At 37.6% G+C, this 25,257-nt stretch overlaps 1 protein-coding gene across 1 annotated transcript; it reads left to right on the forward strand.

The window, feature by feature from the left end:
• The first annotated feature begins 9,379 nt into the window (after window positions 1-9,379).
• On the forward strand, window positions 9,380-22,268 carry LOC104409099 (translocating chain-associated membrane protein 1-like 1). Its single transcript, XM_010018888.1, has 11 exons — window positions 9,380-9,499; window positions 12,514-12,574; window positions 14,936-15,054; window positions 15,989-16,105; window positions 16,191-16,249; window positions 16,849-16,933; window positions 17,397-17,467; window positions 17,552-17,656; window positions 19,595-19,738; window positions 20,583-20,743; window positions 22,195-22,268. The coding sequence occupies exons 1-11, from the start codon at window positions 9,380-9,382 to the stop codon at window positions 22,266-22,268; spliced, it is 1,116 nt and encodes a 371-aa protein (XP_010017190.1).
• The last annotated feature ends 2,989 nt before the right edge of the window (window positions 22,269-25,257 follow it).

Genomic DNA, 25,257 nt, shown 5'->3' on the forward strand with positions numbered 1-25,257 from the left:
AAACTTAGATCTTGATGGATGGATAGCATATAGTATCATCACCATTTCAAATTGCACCCAAAACCTGATACTGATTGTTCTTCTGAACAAATACTCTGCCCTTTTTTTAAGACCTGAGCAGCATGGCTATAGAGGGCAGAAAACTTGAAGTGCAGCTGTCTGAATAATTTAAAACATAAAAACCAAAAAGATCCTACGTAAATAATGTATAATAATTACAAATTCTCTTTAATATTGCTTCTATTTGCAAAGATTTGTAAAGCAAATGCTGTAACAGGCAATTTCTTTGACAGGTAAGGTTGTCGTTCCTGCTTGTCCTTAGTTGTTTGTTCTTTTGTTTAATTAAAAAAGTCACCCACATACATGTTTACATGATTTTGTTCTTCATGGTAAAGTGATGAAAGTTAATGTAATTGTCCAACATTTAAATATTTTTTATAAGTTTATAAGCATTTGAAAACTATGTAAATTATTTAAAGGAAAAACAAGTTCTAGTGTGGAACAGACAGGCTTGTCATGTAACAAATTTCAAACCTGTAAGCTGTTCTGTATTTGTTATCAAAGGTTGTCAAAGTTTCTAAGATTGGAGCCCTGGACTAAGCAGTTCTGTAGCTTTGTATACAGGGTATCTGAACTGTTCTTCGCTTATTTTTGCATGTAAACTATTCAAATGGGATTCTGATCTTGATTCGGATGTTTCTATAGGATAGATACTGAAAAATAAACTTCTTTATATATACCTGATAAGGACACTTCCCCCAGCCACTTAGTAATGAATTAAAAAATTATCTATTTCTACTCACTCAGACACGTTCCAATAGAATCCTCTTATTACATCAACTGACCAAAAGCTGTTTTCCTTACTTTTTTTGTGTGTGGAAAGGAATGGTAATAATTTCACAGATCTGGTGGGTTCCCCCCCTCCACTACCCCGTCCCCAGTCCGGTAACTTTGGTAGAAGTGTGGCATCCCCTAGCGTTCATTTGTAGGTTATGACACTGGGAAAAAAATGCCGGCAAATAATCACCCACCTCTAGCAAATACTATTCAGAACAGTTTTCACCGTAGAATTCAATACTCATTTTCACATCAAGATTTTAGCACAGACAATTCACTGATCTGCCTAAGAACCATTAAAAAAGCCTGAGGGTGAAGTTTTCCTCAAGGGACAGATCTCTCTCTACCACAGCAGCATGGAGAGAAGCAATCAGAATGTGTTTAAACTGCTTAGTGTCAACACGGAAACTATGGATGAGCCACCCTATACCGACCTGCGTGGCTCTTCTATCAGCAGTCACCCTTCTGGGCCTCCAGCAGAACCCTACCCAGCAGTGCTTGATGCTTTCTTAGTGAGGCAATCATAGAACAACCTGTCCTACACTTCAAGGGAAAAGAAGAGCTCGCATACCTCTCATTATGCTATGGCATTATCTTCCTCTAGCCACATCAAATGCCTCAAGTTTAGATGCAATTCAAGGAAGACAAACAAGCAAACGCAAAGCATTTGAAATAATTTCTAAGTCTCAGTCCAGACATGTTTTCGCAATGTAATTTACAGTTAAACGTCTAGTACTATGTAAACAAATCTTAGTAAGCATGGTTAAAAAGACAAAGGCTAGAAGCAAACTGGTTCTTGTATGGTGCAGCAGCAGACAGAAAATACTAAGGAACTCCTCTATAGAATGCATATGGCAACCACCACCACAGGACATCCACATAATCCCAATAAACACACATTCAAATGAGCTCAACATACCCCAGACTACACTTTCTGGAGAAACGGAAGGCATATGGGCCCTCAAAACACACCTCTAACTTCATCACAAATTATGACCAGATACATCTTACAAAGAGATGTTTTTATCAATGCTTCATTAATCTCACTAGTGAAATAGCTTTATGTGGTTACCATATAACAGGAAAGAACAATATTTTTCATAACAGACTAATCTTATGAACGTAAGTAAAAGAAGAAAGAAAGATAAAGCAAATGCAGAGCATATCCTTACAAAATTCTAACATACATGCAGTGGAAGCCACAAAGAACACATTTTGAACCACACTCCACTGATTAATACATTTAAAATGTATACACAACTAAATCACAGAAGCATGAAGTCATGTAGCAGTACATGAATAATTTCTCCTTCAACTATCCTAGCTGTGCACCTTACATTATTCCAGCCACTAAAATATTATAGACTACACCTTTCAATGTTTGTATATGCACATGATCAGGAAACATTTCTTCCCAACATTAATACCTCACTGGCTGTTTAGCAGAGTAAGGGTTTTGGTGGGAGAAACTAATTTGATAACAGATTTTGTGGGGAAAAAAGAAAGCAACAGAAGAGAAATAAGGCTAAGTTTACACTGTTCAGTCTTGCTTTCTCATATTATTAGAGTGGCAAGAGATCTGGGTTTGGACAGAAAAGTGAAAAACACATTCTGCAGTATTTTTTCCATATTTGCTTTTGTGGGTTTCAATTATACAAGTTATATTCACAAGAACACTAATTTTCTATAGTTTCTACTTATTAATTCTCAATTTTTCTTTAATGCTTAATTGGTGTAACCATTGCACAGAAGAGAGATGATGCTATTATTTATGGAGCATAAGAACAGATGCTTCTACAGAATATATTACTGGTCAACAGCTGTGATGAATATTCCCTGTTCTAGTATGAAAGCTAACAAGAGGAAAAAAAAAGAAATCCTGAGAAAGATACCAGGGTTTCTGTGCATCTGCACTTAGCTATTATTATCTGCACTGCCCAAGTTTGACTGGCAAATTGAATGTGTATGATCTCAGCCTCATAGTTTGCAATAGTCACATGTAAAAAATCATGATAATAAATCCAGGATAAAATAAAAATTCTCCTCTCAATTCACTTTTAAAGTTGGTGGTTTATTGTTCTTTTAGGAGTGAAAAAGGGCAACAGTAGATTAAATCTTTTTTAAATTGTTTTATTCCATTTTAGAAGACTTGCTGCCAGGTGATTCCACACCTAAGCAATACCAGAGGAATACATTGACACACAACTACAGAGACACCAGCTCAGGAAATTTCCAAGAAAGCATAATATAGAATCATAGGTCAGGGTTGGAAAGGACCTTAAGATCATCTAGTTCCAACTCCCCTGCCATGGACAGGGATGTCACACACTCAACTTAGGTAGAACAATCCATAGAGTTTATCCACCCAGATAAAAGATAAAGAAACATCAGATTTAAAAAAAAAAAAAAAAAAAAAAAGAAAAAAAGGTTTATTTCCAGTTTCAATTATTTCTAATCATTAGTTTTTCCTTGACAGGCTACTTAACACACTAATTCATGAATGAAATATTAGTCTTTGCATTGCAGGGTTATCTATTTAAATGTCACATTAATAGCTTACTACATCAAACCCTAGGGTGACATCCAGGCCCTATTATCTCCAGTGAGTCCAGAGTTTCATCCAGGACATTCATCTGTTTTTTCAATGCAGGGAAATTATTGTCTTTCAAGGACAATAAAATCTCTCCTAAGCAAATTAAAAATTACTAATGTTTGTAAGCCCTTCTTGTGTCTACTGAATAAGTTGTGAGCAATAAGTTAATAGAAATGTTGACAGAAATATTGAAAGGAACTGTAAGAGTTTTTTCCAACTGTCTCATATTTTATTTCTCATTAGTCTGTTTTTGTGTATTACTCTTACTAATCTGCAACTTAAATTCTTTGGTTTTTTCCATGCAAAACACTTTGTAAGAGCATTACTCTGCCCATTTTATAAGTGGTAAAAACATGGAAAGGAGAATAAATTACTTTTCCCCCTGTATATGACAAGATGAATTCAGTGTTTCGACCTGAGTGGTCAGCTTGGAATATAACAGAAGGGAACGCTGGGTTGGACAAAAGAATGTGCATTCTCTCTTCCTTTTGAGTGCAAACATCTGAAAGCCTCTGGAAATGGCTCACGATTTCTTCAGCTGGTCTGTTTTCATGATCCCTTGGTGAATTGTAAGGTGTAAGACAAGACCTTAAAACCCAAGCCTTTTCACTCCTTAGTTTAACTGTATGCTTGCTACCTTTGAGCCAAAAGAAAAAAAGAAAATAAAGACAAAAAGAGTAGGCAACATCAGTTAATAGAATTTAATGGGTTTGAGAGGGATCTGGGTTAGAACTTCATCTTTAAGGTCCATTCTATATCAAGTAATGTATGTTGCTTGTGTAGTGCTATTATCCCTGGAACATACAGGCATGCACTCTGCAGGCACAAAAATACAACTACACTAAGATGAGACAAGGGCTTCTTTGGAAATAAGGCTAATAGAGAGTTCAGCACTCTCAATCATTCTGGGAACTCCACCAGCTTGGCTGTGAGTTGTAACAACATAACTTCACAAACCAGGTTAGACTGTACTTGTTTGTGACACAGAGATTTTATTGCCAGGGTTTCAATTTAGGTCTTAATACAAAGTAGCATGTTTGTACCGGTTTATTCCTCTTAAAAGTCCCACAGGCTTTCAGAATCTTCAGTCTGGCAAAAGTAAACAGAGGTGACTAGTAATGAATGGTCACAGCTCATTGTTCTTGTTATAGTAGATTTCTAAAGGCCTGGCTGAACATCATGGCTAGCTTAGCATCTTTTTTTTGGTGTAGATCAGATTGCATTGCAGTTTTTCAAAGACCAGGCTGGATAAAGTCATGAGCAACCTGGTCTAACCAACCTTATAAGTTGATCATGATTTGAGTAGAAGGTTGGCCTAGAGACTTCCTGAGACCCCCTTCAGCCTGAATGTTTCTCTGATCTGCAAAACCGGATATATTTTTGTTTGCCTACTAATTCAATCTTAAAGTTTAGGTAAAGTAAGCCTGGAACATTCAGGGTTTTTCTAGTTATGAAGTGAAATAACAGTTCTAACCTGTGCTTTCATTCTTATTTTTATTTTGGTGGCACTTTTAGTTATGCAGCAAAACGATTATTCAGTAATTTAGTAATACAATAGTTATTCAGTTATACAATAAAGTATGCACTTCATCTGGGAGGGAAACATGTAGAGAAAAGAAGTTATTCACAAACTAATATCAGTTATTAGATCATTGTGCAGTCTCCATGTATCGTATCAGTAACATTCCAGACTCTCAACTTGCTCTGTGTCCAGGTATATATCCTACATTTGAAGATACTATGCTTATTCTTGCACTATTAGCCAGGCATTCAAAAATTGGGAAAACAAGTAAAAAGTGCAATTTTTTATTTGTTTTACTGCTATATTATTAACCCCTCAGGGAGGAAAAGGAAATGGTTATTATGAGGATAGACACATACCAATGACAATAAATACTTCTACAAAATAAAATGCAAATGTGAAGTGTTTTATGGAAATGTTTTAAGAGGGTATTTTAGTTTAAATTTTCCCTAAAATAGTTTTGTTCAGAATTAAATATGGCCCAGGCATGGCTAAAAATGTAAGAGCCTGAAAACCTGTCACTAATTTATTATCATGATCCAAGCTGTAGAAAAAGCACATATTACTATAACAATATTAAATTTAATCTTGCAAACTAGTTTGTAATCACTTCTTCACCTAGTAGACACACTTCAAAACAAAAAAGTGATACCATATTTTCAGTCTGAAAGGAGGAACCAGTCTCAGAATGAAAAAAAGGTTTCATAAAACCATATGGATGAAGGAGCTTATATTCAATATGTGATCTCTTAAGAATGGACTACTGGTTTAATGTATGCAGCAGTTGTTCCACCTGCTCTGCAAGTAGAAGATTTATTTGCTTAATAGACTCTAAATAAAAATTGCAATCAGTCCCACAGAAATTGCACTGCATTACATAATAGCCAATAATTGATTACCAGATGCAGACATCAAACTGCATTTCTACTTTTGTTTTTCACAGAACAGCAAGACAGCTTTTCATTCTTACATACTACCTAAAATATAGTACCTGTTCCTTTCCTATGGCTCTACAGTTACCATTCAATTACATATTACAGTAAAATTTCAACTGCTGTTTAATTGTTTAATTGCTTTCTGATATTAATTGTATGGCACAGGCACAAATCCACACTTGCTTCACCTCCCAGTCCCAATTATATGACCTACTCTGTACATTCTTAACACAGTTTTCTTTTTTTCAGAGATAGTAGAGTATCAAGAAATAGGCAGATGGTTCTCAAACTGCAGCACAGAAGCTTCAGAACTCAGTATTTTATAGTTGATGCTACAAATGTTATCCTCTTTCTGCACAGTTCCATTTTTGTAAAACTGGGAACACATTTACACAAAGGCTAAGTCCCTAGTTTTAATTCTTACAAAACAGAAGCCTCTTTGTAGTGGTTTATGAAGAGGAAAGAGAAGCAAGAAATACCATCCAGAAACATATCAATCATTCGTCTAGAGTCCTGTCTGCAAAAGTGACTGGAACATATACTTTAAAGGAAAGCCCAAACTATTTCTTGGTATGAAAAGCCATAGTGTGACAGAATACCCCTCTTCTTAGTTCCTTTTGTAATTCCTTTATTCCCAAATGGGCAATGCTTAATAGGCTCTTGTAATTTTAATCTCAGATAATACTGTTTAATTAGATGTTGTTGGGAGCGTGTGTGTTGTGTTTTGGTTCTTTTTTTTAACATATATCAAAACAAACTGCTACTGGGTCTTATATGGTTGTCATTAAATGCCAGTTATTGAATCTGTTGCATTTAAGTTTTGCTTTTAGGTACAGAAAAGTGAAAACATCTGATATATGACTCTTGCACTTTGTTTTACTTCATATCTGTCATTATCCTTCTTGAATTATAGTAGAACCCTTTATGCCCCATAAACAAAACTCAACGAGCTTTAGGAAGATTCTGCGCAGGCAAAATGGTTAGCATGAAGAGAATAAACTCCACCACTCCAATGGATGTTTGCCCCAGTCTGACTTCTTCAATGCTTTACACAGGTCCCTCTTCTCATCTGTTTTCCCAGATTACCCTTTCCTAAGTTATTTCTCCTCCCCCATCTCGAAGTCCCAAAACAACACAGTGTTTTGATAGCATTGCACAGTTTACAGGGTACCATCCTTCCCCACAGTGAATCTATGTTGTCTACTTGATCCTAAATTCCATTAGTCTCTATGCTATCTTGTATTTAAGCAATGCCCAATAAAATAATAAAAAGTGAATAAATAAAAAATCCCAATCTTGGATGGTCTTTTAACACACAAAAGAAATCATACAGTGAATTTGAATGTATTTGCCTTGTGATTTTTAAACTGGGTTTACTCACCCCATGCCAATAACTGGATCTGTTTTCTTCTCTGAATTAGGTCTTCTTGTTTAAATGAAGTACGAAATAAAGGAGTCATTCTTAGCTACTTCCGTGCGATCAAGCAGATCTCCAGTTGATTTCTACAACTCTGCAAAAAACATTAATTTCATTTTGCTTTCTGTATAGAAGAACAACAAATCAATAAAACTTAATAGCAGACTAACTATTGAAGCCTATGCAGTTGTTTTCAACCTAGGTGGCTGGTGGGACATAACTTTCTAATTTTCTGTTTAATTCCTTGACTAAATAAATAAAATGACAAACCAATTGAAAAGGGGAAATCGTGTTTTAACTAAAGGCTATGGGTTTTTTTTTGTTTTGATTACTTTTTTTTTTACTAGAAAAAGCAACTATGAAAATAAGAATAGCAACATTTGTTAAGCTTATTTGATTAAAGGATAGGGCAATGGAAATAACATGGTGGGCTGTATGTTAAATGGGCCCACATGTAACAGAGAAACACTGCAACCAAAGAGATAAAAAACCCCTCTGGGTCTTTATACCTGGGACTTAGAGCTTAAATGACATTCTTTAAGCCCTTACACTAGGTATCTTCTAGAAAACCATACTGCCAGCCAATAAAAATCTAAATGAGCTTGCTTACTCTGATATAGTTAAAAGAATGGCATAAATTGTATCAAATTAGTATATTCTGGGTTCCAAAATTAAACTACAAGTTCCTATTTCTTGTTTCCCATTCCTATTCAGCATTCCTCACCCCTGTCTCTGATGTGTTCCAAGAAGAAATGAAACTGGTTGGAATCACAGTTAATTCTCAGCATTATTTTTGTAGCTTTAGAAAAAGAAAGGAAGCAGCAAGTATGCTAAACACTTACGAAATACTTTCAATTATACTGTTTCTTTCTAATAAATCAGCCATGACTTGTAAACAACTTGCTACAAGTATTTTGTTTTTAATTCCTCTTTTCAGCTGAGAAAAAGCACATGCATGGCAGTTGCTTCCCAAATGAATGTCCCAAATAGCACCTGTGCTCTGTAGCAACTCTTAATTTAAAATGCAAAGTCCAGTTTCTGAATACGTCAGCCTGAAACTCAAAGTAAGGCTGGGAAGAGGAGTACGAGCACAGCAAAACTCAACAACTAAGCAGAACGTTTAACAAAGCAAATTCAGGAATACTAAAAAAGAGTTTCAGTGAGCATTACCTATTTAAATAATCAATAGGAAGCAAAACTACTTCACAGCTGAACTGAATTTAGGTCCTATTTGCCCTCTCTTCATTGGCCTCAGCTGAGGCCACGCTCAGCACAGCAGGGGAGACACCGGGCTGCCACATGGGACCTAAGTTTTATTTCCTCTTCCAGCGCTGCCCTCTGGATGCCCTTTGGATAACTTGGTATGGCTTTCCCACCTAAATTCCAGCTAGATAGCCAAGTGTACACATTTTTAGGACTTCAAAGCTCTGAATCCCCTTTCTCCCATTTTAATGGAGAGGAAATTAAAAAAGACAGTTTTTCAACAGCTGTGTCTAGCCGCAAGTGCGGGAGCGCGGCAGAGCTCCAGAGGGGGGGTGATGAGGAGCCACTTCCCACCACCCAGGCGGGCCGCACTCCTGGGACTCGTGAGGAGAGCAGACCGACCAACGTGCCTCGCAGGGCTTTCGGAGAACAGAGCTACCTGGCCGCCACGGGAGCTGCGGCGAGCACGGCCTCCACAGAGGCCACGCCGGGGTGGACCGTAGAGAACCACAAAGCGCTCACCCCACCTCCACGGAGCCCGCCTCCCATAGGAGCCAATCTCCACCCACTGGTGTCCGCGGCCGCCTTCCAGGGGAGCCCCGCGGGCTCGCATGTGGGATTGGCAGGGGCCCCTGTGACCCACACCGGACCCGGGCTAAACCCCCCCCACGGCGCTCCGAAGCACCGCCCGCGGCATCCGAAGCGCCGCCTCCTTAGAACCCGCTCTTCACTATTTGTTGCCAGGACCTGCCAATCATAAGCAGTTTTAAGGTTGATTGGTCGGAACTCGGAAGCGGGTGGGCCCTTTGGACAGGCGGTGTTTTACTGCGTGTGAGGTGGTGGTTGTTGGGGTGGGTTTGCTTGTCACTGTTATGAGGTTCCGCAGGAGATACAGGACCCCGGCCGTGATAAACTATGACTTTATCATTCGGGGCTATCTGGATATCGTGGACTTCGCTGTGATGGCCATCCTGATGTGGTTCTTGTTTGAGGTACCGGAGGGGGTGAGGGGGCTGGTGGTGGCCGAGCAGCACAGCCCCTGGTCCTGCTGTGGGGTACCGCGGTGCTCTTGGCTTTCCGCTCGGGAGCCCCGCTGAACATCCCTCAATCTCGCTGCAAGCGGCTCTGTCACATCTTCTTTGGTTCCGGCTGCCTTTTGCCTTCTTCTCTACCGGGTTATGTCCCTATTTCTTCTCTACCCGATGCCTCACACTATGACACCCTGCTCGGGCATCTTCCTCTGCGTGTCTTGTCTGTGCAGCAAGTTTCACTTCTCTGCTCAGCTCGCATCCTGCCAGTGTCTTGTCTACTGACTTGTCTTTGCCAGCTCCTGCTCTCACTATGCACCCCGCACTGCTACCCTCTTCTGTCAGATTGCTGCTCTTTTGTCGTCCAGTTTCCCTTCATCTCTGCATATGTTTCATTCCTAGCACCCTCCTATAAGCTCCCTTGTACTCAGTTACAGTCTTGTGAGTTATAAAGTTCTTCAAGCCTTCTTACTTAGAGTCTTTTTATGTCTCTTTGCTGTGTCTGTTTACATTTTCCCTCACTCTGTTCAAAAGTCCACATGGTAAAGCAGTTAGGAACATTGTCATAAAGAGGGTTTCAGCCACACTCTTGTTCTGAACATGCTTAACCAGATGGTAGTTAAAAACTGCTGCTCACCATTCTGCACTACTGTGTCTATTTCTGCCATTCACTCAGCTCCCTAGTGGTGGATAATCTGAAGAAAAATATGGGATTAGACAGTCTCAGATGAACTTCTGAATTCTTTGTCTGTGTACTTAAAAGTTACTGTCAGGTTTATTTCCGTGTGCAATCTGCTTATTAGTTTCTGGGGTGATGGATTAGGCACCTCTTTTAGGCCTCTTTTTCCCACTTTTGGGACAAAATCTGTGTGTGTGCTGCTATGTGAATATTTTATGATGGTGTTGAGTATAGAATAAGGCATGGTAAATAGAGTTTAAATTCTGGATAAGCAGCTTAAATACTTCACTGAAATATTTCAGCATCAATTGGGGGGAAAAAATTATCTGTCAATTTAAAGCCATTCTCCCTTGTCCTGTCCCTACGTGCCCTTGTCAAAAGCCTCTCTCCTGCTTTCCTGTATGCCTGCTTTTCTGCAGTGAATGGGCAGAGCTGCAATACAGAGGTCTAACCTGTAGCAGCACCACTGTTTCTCTCATAATAAATGGGAGGTGTCTCAATCAAAATAATTTCTGCATCAAAAAGATGCAGTTGTTTAAATTACACAATAAGAAGTATAATAGTATATATTCAAACAAGCACAATAGAAGCATAGCACAAGTTACATCTGGTTATCTCAAAACCCATATGTAACTTATGTGCAGCATATTAGGAAATTTATGTGTTCAGCTTAATAGGGGTTTTTGCTCCCTCCTGTGTTGCTGGGTCGGTTTTAACTTGTATAACTTTCCTGTCCAATTCACCACACCACTACTTTTGATCACACAAGTGTGGGACAGAGACAAGAAGCAACTGGCAGTAAAGAGAAAGGCAGAATTGCTCCTTTTGATGGTAGTGCTGGCTTACAAAAGGTTAGATTGTTCATAGAACTGCAGTGTCTGAAAGTCAATTTTGTATGCCAGCAAATTCAGTACTTTCGTTTTCCTTAATAAGGCTTCCTCTTAAAAGAACTCTGCAGTCTTATGACTCCTCTACTGCTTAATTTCACAGGTGCCCTCCCAGTGTACTGAAGCAATTTGCCTTTTCCTCCCTTTTTTTGCTACTGATCTTATTTTGCATTGTTGTGCCTCTTGCTTACTTCATAGCTGGGTAAATTAGTGCTTGTTTTATATACATGAATGTTCTTAATTACACTTTCAGATGATGTAATGTCTGACGAAAACAGCTTTCTGGTTTCAGTTTCTATTTCTCTGTTTTAAGTCATATCTATGAAGATCAGCTGAACTGAAACTCTAAAAGAACCCTCAACAATGTATTTTTTTCACCAGTTTTCAGATTATGCCTGTTGTACTTCTCTGATTCATGATCTAGATAACTGAGTGCTTACAAAAATAATAAATGCATTTGCTACTGGCAGTGTAGGATGTATTGCCTTTTTTCCTTTTTTGCAGCAAAGGAACCAGGGATAGGTCTTCTTGTTTGGTTGATTGTTTGTTGGGTTTTTTTTTTAATCTTCCACTTATATCCTTGTGTTAAAGCTTATGACTCTTTTGGCTATATTAGCACAACTGTTTGTTTTTAAAGTCGTGCAAACCAGATAATGTAATGTTTTTAACTAAACCAAGCGGACACATTTACTTCTTATTTCTCAGTTGTAGGGTCATACAGAAATCTACTCTATATACAGTTCCATTGTTACAGCTCAGGGCTAAATATACTGCAGCATGGGAATGGGAAAATATTTTGAAGAGGTAGGAATGGCTGAAAGTGTTGGGATATTTAGGGTTTTTTGATTGGTTGGTTGGTTGGTTGTTTTTTTTGCTAGCTTTGCCATTGGAGAAAAAGTAACATGAAAGTATAACATTGGTTACTTTGTACTGTAATTTTTAGAAAATGTTTGATTTATCATACAAGAAATTGATTAATCTTATAATTCTACTCTGATGTTTTGAATTCACTATTTATTTACAGGACACTTAGCCAGAGCATTGCTTTTTACTATCTTGCAAAGTTAGGTGAAACTTTCCATCTGATTTAATTTGAGGTTTTTAACTTTTGAAATAGATGAAAGCCATTTACACTTCTAAACGCTTTAAAATGTTGGTTAGTAAAAGAGTAATTTGATCCTCAGCTAAAGGGACATAATTCAAGGCCTGACCCTATGCAGTAAATGGTAAAGGTTTTGCAACAAGGCAAAATATTGTGGAGATCAATAACACTTTTGGGACATCTTTGATTGAAATCATGTATAGAAGAACATTCTGATGGAGTTGATGTCATAATCTTCTAGTTTTGGGTGTTTATAGTCTAGCTCGTTGAAAAAACTGATACTTTTCCCCTGTTTCTCTTTGAATTTCAGGTCCCATCCAAGTATGCCATCATGTTTGTTGCTGTGCAGTACAATGTCACCTATACCCTTGGTGAGATTAATCAAATCTATTTTTTTTAATGCAAGAATTCAGTTCACTTCTATAATATAGTATTTCTCTCATGTTTGTCTGTCTAATTTTGGATTTACTAATACTGTATTCACTGATACATTCTGATACATTCTGTTGCTTATGAATAAGTGGGTTATTTTTCCCATAGCTAACACTGCTACTAACATGCATTTTGATGTAAATTTGATATGAAAACCATGCAAAAAGCATGCATTCTTTCCAGTTTTTGGTACAATCAACAGGAGTTACCAAGTAACAGAATATTTCTGTACTTTTCTATATATTTGTTGTTTATTCATGATTTCTTGTGTCATTAGGAATGGATTTTGTGGTTTATATTTAAAAAAAATCACATTATTATTCTCAAGTAACTAATGTTCCTGCTTCAATAAATAACAATGGGAGGCAGTTTTGGGGTTTTTTTCCCCCAAAAATTAGTAAAATGTATGACTTTTGTTCTAATCTTGGCTTCCAAATTTGAGACCTCTGTGCTGTGGCTCTTCCAAATAATGTAGTACTCTAACTGCATTCAGTATGTTCAAAATAATGCATTGATCAACTTTGCTTGCAGGAATGACTATCTATCCTTTTTTGCAAATGTTTCCCAAGATATTTCATGTTGAACACTTGAGATGGACCCAGTCAGTTTTACTGACATTTGAGCAGCATCAAGTAGAAATAAAATAGAGGAGACAAAAGTCAAATCCATGTGTTGGTTACCAAGATGCTGCAATGTGACTTCTTCATAGTGTTTGGTGCATACGTGTGTGTGTATATATGTGTATACGTACATACCTACAATGGAATGAACAATGTATCACGTCCCTTAGTTTTATTAGGAGATGTGGAGTTCTGCACAAGCAATTTTGAGGTCTCAGCATGGACTCTCTGAAAACAATGAATATATTGCTAGTAAAGGTCCATTTTGAAAAGCAGTGGTAGGGACCAGGCAGCAATAGCATTTGCTATGCAATTACTTGTTCATTGATTATACCACAAGCAACTTTCAAATGTAGAAATAGGATATCTGACACTTGGAGTCCTATGAATGTCCTGTGCATCAGGACCTTAATGTACTATTCATGTTAGAGGAAGCAGCAATTGCTTTCTTGACACCTTCTGGCCGAGTTTCCTTTAAAGAAAAAAAATTTAGAATAATTTGAAGTCTGTATTTCTGCAGTTTGGCTTTTGAACAAGACAAACATAGTTTGACAAAGGGTGAAGGTCTTAAAGATAACAAAATTCCTTGCTGTTTATGAGAAGTGGCTGTATAGATAAGAGACATCCAAATTAATGCCCTTTCAAGGGAAAACTCAATGATGGAAATGTTAGACATGCAGCCTGTAAATCAGGTTGAGAATGACTCTTGATTAGTTGTAGTCCAAGTTCTTTCTTTTCAACTGCAGTGTCTCAGATGTGTAAAGAAAAGGGAGGTGGTTGTAATGGATGTTTGTGGGCCAAAGGAGAGACAACCCTACAAAATAAGGCTTCCTTAGGTTTATTGCTCCTGGTACATGCTTTTAAAATTTAATTGAACTTCATTTGTAAATTCTCCCACACTTAGAAACAGTAAATAGGAACATCTCTCATATTTTTGTAATACGTGTGAATGTTGTTTTCCCTTTCCCTTTCCCTTTCCCTTTCCCTTTCCCTTTCCCTTTCCCTTTCCCTTTCCCTTTCCCTTTCCCTTTCCCTTTCCCTTTCCCTTTCCCTTTCCCTTTCCCTTTCCCTTTCCCTTTCCCTTTCCCTTTCCCTTTCCCTTTCCCTTTCCCTTCCCTTCCCCTTTCCCTTTTTTTTTTTTTTTTTTGTTTTTTTTTTTTTTATTTTATGAGAACTTCTTACTACTTCTGGGGCATTTATTACTTACCAATGTGCCAAACTACTAGGGATACTATCCTCACTATATAGCTTCTTTTTTCCTATATATAGTCATGCTTCTTAAGATGGAATCTCATTTGGTCTCTACCAAATTATAGAGGACAGCGTGGTGGGGTGTGATGTGGGGTTTGTTGGTTTTTTTTTTGTTGTTGTTGTTTTGTTTTTTTAATGGCCTAGAATGAAAGAAATGGATTAAAGCAACAGATCAGTGTATAGTGCTCTCAGTAGTTTGCTCTAGGCTTATAATGGTATTATTGTATTGAAGGAAAAGAAGTTCCAAGTTATCTAACTTGGCATAGAAAGTAATTTTCCAAAATGTAAAACTTGTGTTAAATGGATACAGGACACTAGTTATAACTTCCAAGAACAGTGGTCACTGCTGCCCTTTGCCAGTTGCACAGTATACTCCCTCAGAAGAATGTAAAATTACACACTTTTTGGTTTACTTTTTGTTTTTTTCAGATGACAACAGTGAGCAGTTTGATTTTTACGACTATGGTCCCAAAGACATTGCCACAATCAGCTTCTACATGCTTGTAGCTATTAAAGTGCATACTATAATCCAGGAGTGCATATTAGATGTAAGTTTATTACTGGGCTATCATTTACTTTTATAATCATGTTATTTTTAGCCATCAGTTGCTAAGAGTTTTTCTTCAGGTTTGTGTAAGCCATGGTACACAAATGGTTTAGCATTTAGAAGCCCTGTTATGATCAATCCTTTTGTCCTTTGACAAAAATGCAACTAGACCTTGGTTTGGTGGTGGACTTGGACCTGATAGTGTTAGGTTAATGGCTGGACTCGGTGATCTTAAGGGTCTTTTCCAACCTAAATGATTCTGTGATATTTTAAAAGTGATATTTTTTCAATTTATTAATGGTATAAACCACTAAATTTTACTTTCCATCAATGTAACTTACATTTTTCTGTAAACCCAGACATTAAATGTTCATGGTGTACTCAAGATACCTATGAATGAGGTCTGTGTTAGATTTGTAAGATGTATAAGAACAATCAAAACTGAAAGTTACTGCAGTGGTGGATTTCTTTTTGCCAGCTGAGCTTTGCCTCAAAGAGGGAGCTCGGACTTCAACATGTGCTCTTTTATACCAACTCAGTTGGGAAGCAAGATGAATTTGTTAAAGTTATTGTGAAGACCATCTATTATTGAATGGTCTTAGAATGTCTTTGCAAATAGATCATCTGTGCCACAGATGCTCAGCTGGTTTTTAAATGTGAAAAAAGACTGGAAAAATGAAGCAATGTGACTGATTATGGGTGAAAAAAATTAGTCTTAATATGTTATCTGATTTTCCATGTGAACTTTACCAGAGTGGCAAGTCTTATTGAAGCTAATTGGCATACAAAGTCCTGATCAAAGTCTTAAATGGTGGGAGCTGTGTATTTTGATTGAGGAATGGAAGATCAGAATGAGGAATCAGGAGTGAGCACTAACTCCCAAATAGCTTTTGTGGTTTAGAAATTACATTTACTGATCAACTTTTCATTTGCAGAAAATTAATAGACATCTGCAGCTGTCAAAACCAGAGCAGAGCAAATTCAATGAATCAGGACAGCTTGCATTGTTCTACTTGTTTTCATTTATATGGGGAGCAAGTATTTTGAATGCAGTAAGTCACTCTATTTGATGCTTCTATTAAAAAAATAGGCTTAAAATATTAAGAAAGTCTTTAAATCAATGGCCTTTTCCTTTAGGAAGAATTCAAAATGAACCTAACTTCGTTCTGGAAAGATTATCCCTTTTCTCGTATGCTGTAAGTGTTCTATTTTCTATTTGAACAAGCTGTGGTTATTCTAATAACTAAATACTTAACCACCCCAAATTTTAGGGAACCACTAATAAGGCAGTGGCATTAGTACCTTATAAAAATGACAACTCAATGAAAGTGTTTTGTTCTGTTTGAAAAGTGCTGGTTTATCCAAAGGTAGTTTGGGGAGGGGTATTTATTTTTAAGTAACATGGCTTACAAAACTGCGTTGTTTGTCGCGCCCCCCCCCCCAGCTCCGTTTTTCTCCAGTGAGTGCGACAGAGGAAAGAGGGTTAATATGCATTTTTTAGGGAGTTCCACTGCTCAGTGGATTAACTGTGTCTGTGTGTTAGTTTTTTTGGTGTTTTTTATTTCCTACTGTGTCAAAAGGTGACTCAGAACATGCTATCACGAAGGTTAATGGATGCTGTTTCAAAAAACTGTCACCAGAGTTGTTTTGTATTTGTGGTTACTGTGATTTAGAAATCATAAACTATAATGAGTCAGACTGAATTAATTTAAGATAATTAAATAAAATCTTGTATCTCATGTTGAAAGCTTGAAAACTCATCATCTGGTGTTTTCTTAACCTGAATTTTTGTTAGTGTTCAGGAAAAATTCTTCTATATTTGCCAGATAGCCTATTGGCTTCATGCACTGCCGGAGCTATACTTCCAAAAGATCCAAAAGGTATGGAGAGAAGTTGTCAGTACAGTTAACTAAATATCTATTCTTTCCAATTATTTGTATTAATAGTTTTGTTTATATTAACTATATAAACATCTACATATTTATATTTTTACTGTGAGGGTGGTGAGGTACAGGCAGAGGTTGCCCTGTCCCTGGCAGTGTTCAAGGCCGGGTTGGACGGGCCCTGGAGCAACCTGGTCTAGCGGAAGGTGTCACTGCCCATGGTAGGGGTGTGGAACTAGAAGAATTTTAAGGTCCCTTCCAACCCAAACTATTCTGTGGTATGTGTATTCAGTTACCTAAATATAGTCTAGGTGGTCTGTAGTTTTTGATTCAGATACTTTTTTGAGAAGTTTATACAGTAGTGTGGAAAAAAATAATCAAACCTACTGAATGATAAGATTTTTCTTTGTAAAATATAGTTAAACTGTAACAGCATTTATTATAATTTCTCTAATTTTAGGAAGATATTCCAAGGCAGCTATGTTATATTTGCCTTTACATTACTCATATCTCTGGTGCCTATATATTAAAGTAAGTATCTGCATGTTTGTTTTGAATAGACAGATCTATTTTCTTCATAATTTCATTAATATTTCTAACTTTTCTGTTTTATAGTTTGCAGCATTTGGGGCTAATTCTGGTGGTACCTCACTATTTGGTGGAACTCATTTTTCATGCCTCACGTCTCTTCCACTTCTGTGATGAAAACACGCAAAAAGGGTAAATCTTGCATATGATTAATTAAAATTCAGAACGTTGCTTACTAATTGTGTAGAAATGGATTTGCATGTATGTGAAAGTACTCAGGCAGCAATCACCACTTGTTCAATGTCCATTATTACCTGCTTTGAATTCACAAGCAAGTCACTGTCATTACATAGAGTCAAGGAAGCAAATACACTCAGCAGCAGCAGTTTTTACTCAAGTACCATTTCAGATATCTTTGTTTTGGTTTCTAATCCTGTCATTTCCATGTTTGCTTAAATGTTCGTAAATGTTTGTATGTAGGGACACTTGTTCTTAAAAATAGTTAGTCAAAGAAGTTATAAAAGCAGCATTCCCTCTAAGTTCTTGCAGGTGGTTCTGCTTTTGATAAGGTGAGAAAGGGAAAGAACTATACAACAGAGAAGATAACGTCTCAAAAACATGTAGTTGATGTAGTTGCAGCAGGGAAATTGTGACATAATCACCATCACAGAAACTTGGTGGAACAATTCACATGATTGAGTGCTGCAGTGAATGGCTACAGACCCTTCGGAAGGCGCAGGCAAGGAAAAAGAGGTGATGGGGTTGCATTGTATGTCAGGGAATGCATCAACTGCCTTGAACTCAATGTTGTGAGTGAGAAGGCTGAATGTTTGTGAGTGAAGATCAGGGGGAAGACAAGCCAAGCAGATATCCCGGTAGGAGTCTGTTATAGACCACCTAGCCAGGATGAAGCTACAGATGAAGTGTTCTTCAAATAACTGGGAGAAGATTCATGGTCTTTTGCCCTTGTTCTCGTGGGGAACTTAAACCTTCCAGATGTCTACTGGAAGTACAATACAGCAAAGAAGAAACAATCCTGGAGGTTCTTGGAGGGTGTGGAACATAAGTTCCTAACCCAGCTGGTTAGTGAGCCAACTAAGAGAGATGCCTGGCTAGATTTGCTGTTCGCAAACAGAGAAGGTCTGGTAGGTGATGTGAAGGTTGGAGGCCATCTTGGGCAAAGTGATCACGAAATAAAGGTCGGCAAAACCTCTACCTTAGGCTTCCAGAGGGCTGACTTTGGCCTGTTTAGGATGCTGGTTGGCAGAATTCCTGGGGAAACATCACTGAAAGACAAAGGGGTCAAGGAAGGCTTGGACTAAAGGCGCAGGAGCAGGCAGTCCCTATGTGCCAAAATTCAAACCAGCAGGGAAGAGACTAGCCTGGCTGAACAGGGAGACAGTGCTGGAACTCAGGGAAGAAGAAGAGAATTTATCACCTGTGGAAGAAGGAACTGTGTCATTCCATGAAAATTGCAAGAATGTTGTTAGGTTATGTAGAGAGAAAGTTAGAAAGGCGAAGGCACAGATGGAACTAAATCTGGTCACTGCCATTAAAGATCATAAAAAGTTCTTTTACCAATATATTAGCTATAAAAGGAGGGCCAAGGAGAACCTCTGTCTTCTGCTGGATACAGGGGGAAACCTAGAGACTGAGGATGAGGAAAAGGCAGAGGTACTTAATGCTGCCTTTGCCTCAGTCTTTAATAGTCACAGCAGCCATCCTCAGGCTACTCAGTTCCCTGAGTTGGATGGCAGAGATGAGAAACTGATTGAAGTCCATATAATTCTGGAAGAAATAGAGACCTCTTGCTCCACTAAGATGTACACAAGTCTATAGGGCCATATGGGTTGCACCCAAGAGCGCTGAAAGAACTGGCAGAGGAGCTCGCTAAGCCACTCTCCATCTATCAGCAGTCCTCGTCTAGTGGGCAAGTCCCTGAGGATTGGAGGTTGGCCAATGTGATGCTCCTCTATAAAAAGGGCAGGAAGGATGACCCTGGAAACTACAGACCTGTTTCTCTATTGTTGCTAAGAAAACTGTAATGAAAATTTCTTCATACATTTGACTTCATTGAAAGGAAATGGACAAAAAGGAGAAAACACATTAATTTCATTGTTTTGTTTTCAGATTTATCATTTGGGCTTTACTTTTCGTAATGGTGCGTCTTTTGACCCTAACTTTGTCTGTCCTCACATTTGGATTTGGTCTGGCAAGAGCAGAGAATCCAGATTTTTCCATAGCAGACGGAAACTTCAACATACTCCCTGTGAGGTATACCAAGGCTAATAGACATTCATGTGTGTATAATGGAGCATTTCAAAGAATCTTTTTATGAAACAATCCAGGAGGATAATGTGTTCAGAAGAATTTCCCTGGGCGATGTTTTCCTCTTGAGTATTTAAGGAAAGAGAAATTTTGTTCTCTTTTTCTATCTTCTTTTCACAAAAGTAGTAGAACAGAATTCTTTGTGGGGGGGAAGGAGGGAGGAGAAGGGAGGGAAAGGAAAAAAATTAAAAATAAACTTCCTGGGATATCATCTCTTTAAACATCCCCCTGCCCCAGCCCTCCCCTCTCAATGTCTGTACCGGACATGGTATCATTTGGTGATATTAATACCCATAGTTTTTTAACTAATTACTTGTTTGGTGCCTTCCTAAAATATTTTTGTGCATATTTTAGTCTTGATTGTTAATTTAAAAGTTTTATTACATTTTCAGCATAAGCTCATCACTTCAACATTCTCTCTTATAACTTAATGCCTGTAATCAAATGTGTGGGAGGGATTTTCAATCTACATGATTTCTTATTCATAGATTGCTTGGCAGAAGGGGCCTCAATGCCACAATTTCCTGTCAGCCATTGAAAGCTATGTCTGTAACTCCTTAATAAACCCAATTGCTTCTAGCAATATACTTGCATACAGTTTCCATTCACTTCTTGCGTGATGCATCTTGTCTTGGGTAAAGCCTTCTGATACATCTGGTTTCCTGTGGTATGAAGATTTTAATTGTTTCGATAGTAGACTTTTGGAGAAAAATTAAGTACAGATTCACAGTCTATTAACGGTTAACTGAAACTTTCATCTGTCTGTCTCCAAAATCTCAAATCTTACTAGGCTTGGCTGCCTGGGTGCTGTTTGTCTAACACAGGCTTGGATGATGCGGAAGTTTGTACGTTTTCAGCTGAAGAGATGGAGAGAGCGTGTTAAGGACCAGATTTCAAAGAAAAAAACAACTAACACAAAGAACAAACGAACAAAGAAGGAACCAGACAAAGGTCAGTGGTGTAAAATCTTTTTTAAATTGTTTCTAGGCCAAATGCTTTCATACCAGATGTATCATCTTACATCTTTCCTTTCTATAAAACAGCAAAAATATCTGTTTTTTAACATGCAGATGATATAGGTGATATATCTAATATAGGTAATATTTGAAGTCTCTTCAAATGTTAGGGCATGTTCTTCTCTAATTCCATATTGCTGAGAGGACAGCACACAGAGAGCGAGTTGCAGTAAGTGTTAATCCTGGGTACTGTTCAGGATTATTCACTGAACTCTATGTTAATCAAAATGCAAGGAGTATTTAATGAAACTGGGCTAAATGATTCCAGGGTTTTCTTTCCTTTTTAAATCAGTCTTTTACAATGGCACTAATAACTTTTTGGATTTAACACCGGGGGTAAAAAAAGTATCTGAAATCGCTTCTGTATTTCATAAATTCTGCTTGTATTATGTTTCACACCATTAAAATTAAGTTAGTTCTTCTCTATAAAGACACATCATGTAAAGAACATCAAACCCACTGAAAAAGAACTTGAGGAACATCATAGTGTCTGGCGAAGGAGAACTAATGGAGAAAGGCTTTTAATTGAATGAAGTATAATTTCTGAATTCCAATGTTATATCAATTAAATTAGTTAAATGGGACTTGTGAAGATTTGGTAAACTGAAATTTCATATTCTTGTTAGCATATATATAAACCCCTGGATAGCATTACGAAAAATTGGGCATAACGTCTGAGATTTGGGTAGAGCTTTGAAAAATGCAACTTCTTGAGAAATTTACCACAGGCTGGCTCTCTCTGTGAAGTTGATCTTTATGTATTAGTTTCTACTAAGAGGGCTTGAAGCTCTTTGCATTCCAGGATTACTAGCTGAGTCAGCATTAGCTGAAACCAGTTGGAAGATTCTCGACCATAATGGTGTTCATAAGATGGTTTTTCCTTGTAATTCCAGAGCAGCCTTTCTGTTCTGAATGTACCTGCAGAGGATTTTTTTCTTTTTTCTTTTCTTCTTTGCAGATAAATAACTTCATTGCAATTAAGTTCCCAAGACAGTTAGGCTTTGGAATAGCAGAAGTTTGACTCAATTGAGGAAAACAAAGAATAGCACAGGTGTTATAGCTCTCTGGCAGCATATGTGGAAAGATGTTGTGCATTGTTTATCAGTTCATCTTATTTGTAATTGCAAAAGTACTCACAATTGTAGAGGTACTCTGAAGGAGAGCTTGGGTTCCACTGAAGCCAATACTTTGACTGCAGTCATAAGCTGCAAGTCATTTCTTTAGTCTGCTTGAAGGTAGACTCTTCTTGTCCCCCAACTCTTAAGATGAGAATTCAGATAAATGTGTTTGTTCCTGTGTTTAATGTATTTTGTTTCCCTGGTCTAGTTTCTATACCTTCTCATGTGAAGCAAAATTGAGTTTGTTTACTTTAATTCAAAATTACAGCTAACATTGCCAATGGAGCAGCAAAATCAGAAGGTGGAGCATCACCAAGAACAAGAAAATCAAAACCAGTATGAGAATATAAGCTAGTATCAGAAGATGACATTTGACAGAAGACTGTTGACTTAGAAAATTGACACTGCAGAGCGGTTACTTGGATGTCTTATTTTAATGGACACTATCAGGTTATATTTTTAAAATATATTTGATAACTGTACATTTGACAGGATCATCTCTGTACGTTGGTAGGCATCTCCAAGTTTCACAGCAGCTGAATCAGCACAAACTTCTGGTTCAGTGATCAGAAGTTATTGCATTTCTGTAATATTTGCATTACAGACACTGCAGAAAGCTGTGTAGATCTCAGTTTATTAAGTTGATCTGTTTGTTTTTACAAAATCAAAATTCTGTACCAAAAAGATCTTACCATGCCTGTCTGTCTCCCCTTCTCTTCCCTCCCCAAGAATTTTTTATTTCTTCATCTTACATGGAGTAAGAGGTATATCTGAAGTAGCCTGGTAAAAAAGGAAACTTGTTCTACACCTGATTTCTCTTTAAAAATTGCAGGTTTAGAAAGAGGACAAATTCTGACAGGACATCACTAATCTTTCGGTATGAAGGTGAGACTAATCTTTAGTAAAGATGCAAACCGTGTGCCTTGGGAAAAATACTAGACTGCCTGTTGGGCTTTGCAGTGGACTGTACTGTCTTGTATGGAGCAGGGGTGGGGGGAAGGAAAGTAGCCAATTAATTTATAGTATAACCTTAGTCCTTTTGAAATAAAAGCCAAAACTTCCAGATATTTCTAAAGAGCCAGTGTTTCATGCTTGTAGTTAGATGTGCCAGAATTTTTTTCCTCAGCTTCTTGTTTATCCTCTCCCCCCCCTTTAATATTTATAACTAATGTTTTAAACTTCTAAGTCTATTCAGAAGATTTTCAAGGGAGGTACTCAAACAATATTGCAATGAATGTTTCACCAAGCATAACCTTTTTCTTTCTTAAGAAAGAAAAACGTGTAGATAATTTACTTTTCAAGGGTTTTCAGAGAATGGTTTGGGTTGGAAAGGACCTTAAGATCATCTAGTTCCAACCCCCCTGCCATGGGCCGGGACGCCTCGCCCTAGACCATGTTGCCCAAGGCTCTGTCCAGCCTGGCCTTAACCACTGCCAGGGATGGAGCATTCATCACTACTCTGGGCAACCTGTTCCAGTGCCTCACGACCCTCACAGTAAAGAACTTCTTCCTTATATCTCATTTGAACTTCCCCTGTTTAAGTTTGAACCCATCACCCCTTGTCCTATTGTAACAGTCCCTAACAAAGAGTCCCTCTCCAGGATCCTTGTAGGCCCCCTTCAGATACTGGAAGGCTGCTATGAGGTCTGCACACAGCTTCTTTTCTCCAGGCTGAGCAGCCCAGATATTCTCAGTCTGTCTTCGTATGGGAGATGCTTCAGCCTCCCTATCATCCTCATGGCCTCCTCTGGACTTGCTCCAACAGGTCCATGTCCCTGTTATGTTGAGGACATCAGAACTGTACACAGTGCTCCGAGTGGAGTCTCATGAGAGTTTTATGTTGATGAAGGTGTTAATTTGCTCCATATGGGAACACTTTGTGTGGATATGTTTTTAATATGATTATATTATAAAAAGATTAATGGTATTTTTCTAAGTAACCCACATAGATCTGAGGCTGGTATCTCAATGTTGGATGAGTTTAATGAATTCACTTTCTTGTTTGCTGTAACTTTCTCCCTGTTCAAACAGGTTGTAGGAATATTACAGCAATTCACTAAAGCCTATGAACTTCTCCCGTGGAACTGGAATATACTTGCAAATATTTTTAATAAACTTAGGTAATAATGAATGCCTCATTAGATAGAAGTATAATCTTTTTGCAGTTTGGGTGAGATTTGCTTAGCCTTCAAATATTTCTCAGCATGCTGCTCACAAGACAGTATTTTCTTTGTGTACTGCAACTATGAGCTCACAGTCCCTGTAGGTTTCAATTTGTGCACATGTATGTCAACAGGCTTTAAAAAGTGGATCCACACAGTGGTTTAGGTGCCAGTATCCAATTCTAGGCATGTAAAATAGACAAGTTTGAACTCTAAAGATTTTCTTCTTTCTGTATTACCAGAAAGTATGTTCCTAATATTGCTGCTTGAATAAACTGATTGCACTCTTAAATATTCTTATTGCATGACACTCATGATGGCTGTTTCAAAGAGGCTTGGTCTTTTGTTTTGTGGGTTTTTTTAAGAGATGGTTTATTTTATGTTAATTCTTATTTTAGAAATACAAATACAATGCAAGTATATGGATAGCTACTATTGTGTTCCATGTACACATACTTGAGGTAAGAATCTTCTTACAACATGATAGCTGGGTTCTTTTCTTAAATTGAAAATCACTGTCTGTATACAATATATTTGGATATATACTTATAGTAACACCAAGTGCATGAAATTAATTCTAGGCTTGTTAATATGAAGATGTTTCAGGAAACTGCAACAAAAAGGTCTGGTTTTAATTTATTTAAACCAATGTTCTTGCAAAACTCACAGGGTAATTACTTTACAGATAGAAAGATATTCAAATGAGTTTACAAGTAAAAATGAGCAGGTTGGTGTAAAAACTAGGTCATTAACAAAAAAGCAAGTGTATATGCTTTTGGAAGTAAACTGAATTCAGACATTGACTCTTATGTCTTTTGGTTTGTTTTTCATTGGCTTGCTAATAGAGAGTGTGAAAGCTGAAATGCGAAGTGGTGTTTAAACAAGATGATGAAGATTTGTTTTTCTTTAAATGTCATTATTTCCTTTCTGTCTGAGTGGGAATGAGGAGTCAGAAAAGTAGAACTTGGCTGAAAATGAGTACTTGCTTAGAGGTATTTTAAGCAACTTTTTCTTTTAAATTTACAAGACTAAGATGATTCTGAGCTTCTCTCTGCAATTACTTTTTAAAATTCATTTACACTGTTTAACATTTGTTGGTTTGTTCCATGGTTAGGAAGAAAACTTGCTACAGTCGGGGACTATTCCGTGTGTTAAACACAGTATTTTAT

Source organism: Nestor notabilis, unplaced genomic scaffold (assembly GCF_000696875.1).
Source record: "Nestor notabilis isolate BGI_N333 unplaced genomic scaffold, ASM69687v1 scaffold2877, whole genome shotgun sequence".
Lineage (NCBI taxonomy): Eukaryota > Metazoa > Chordata > Aves > Psittaciformes > Psittacidae > Nestor > Nestor notabilis.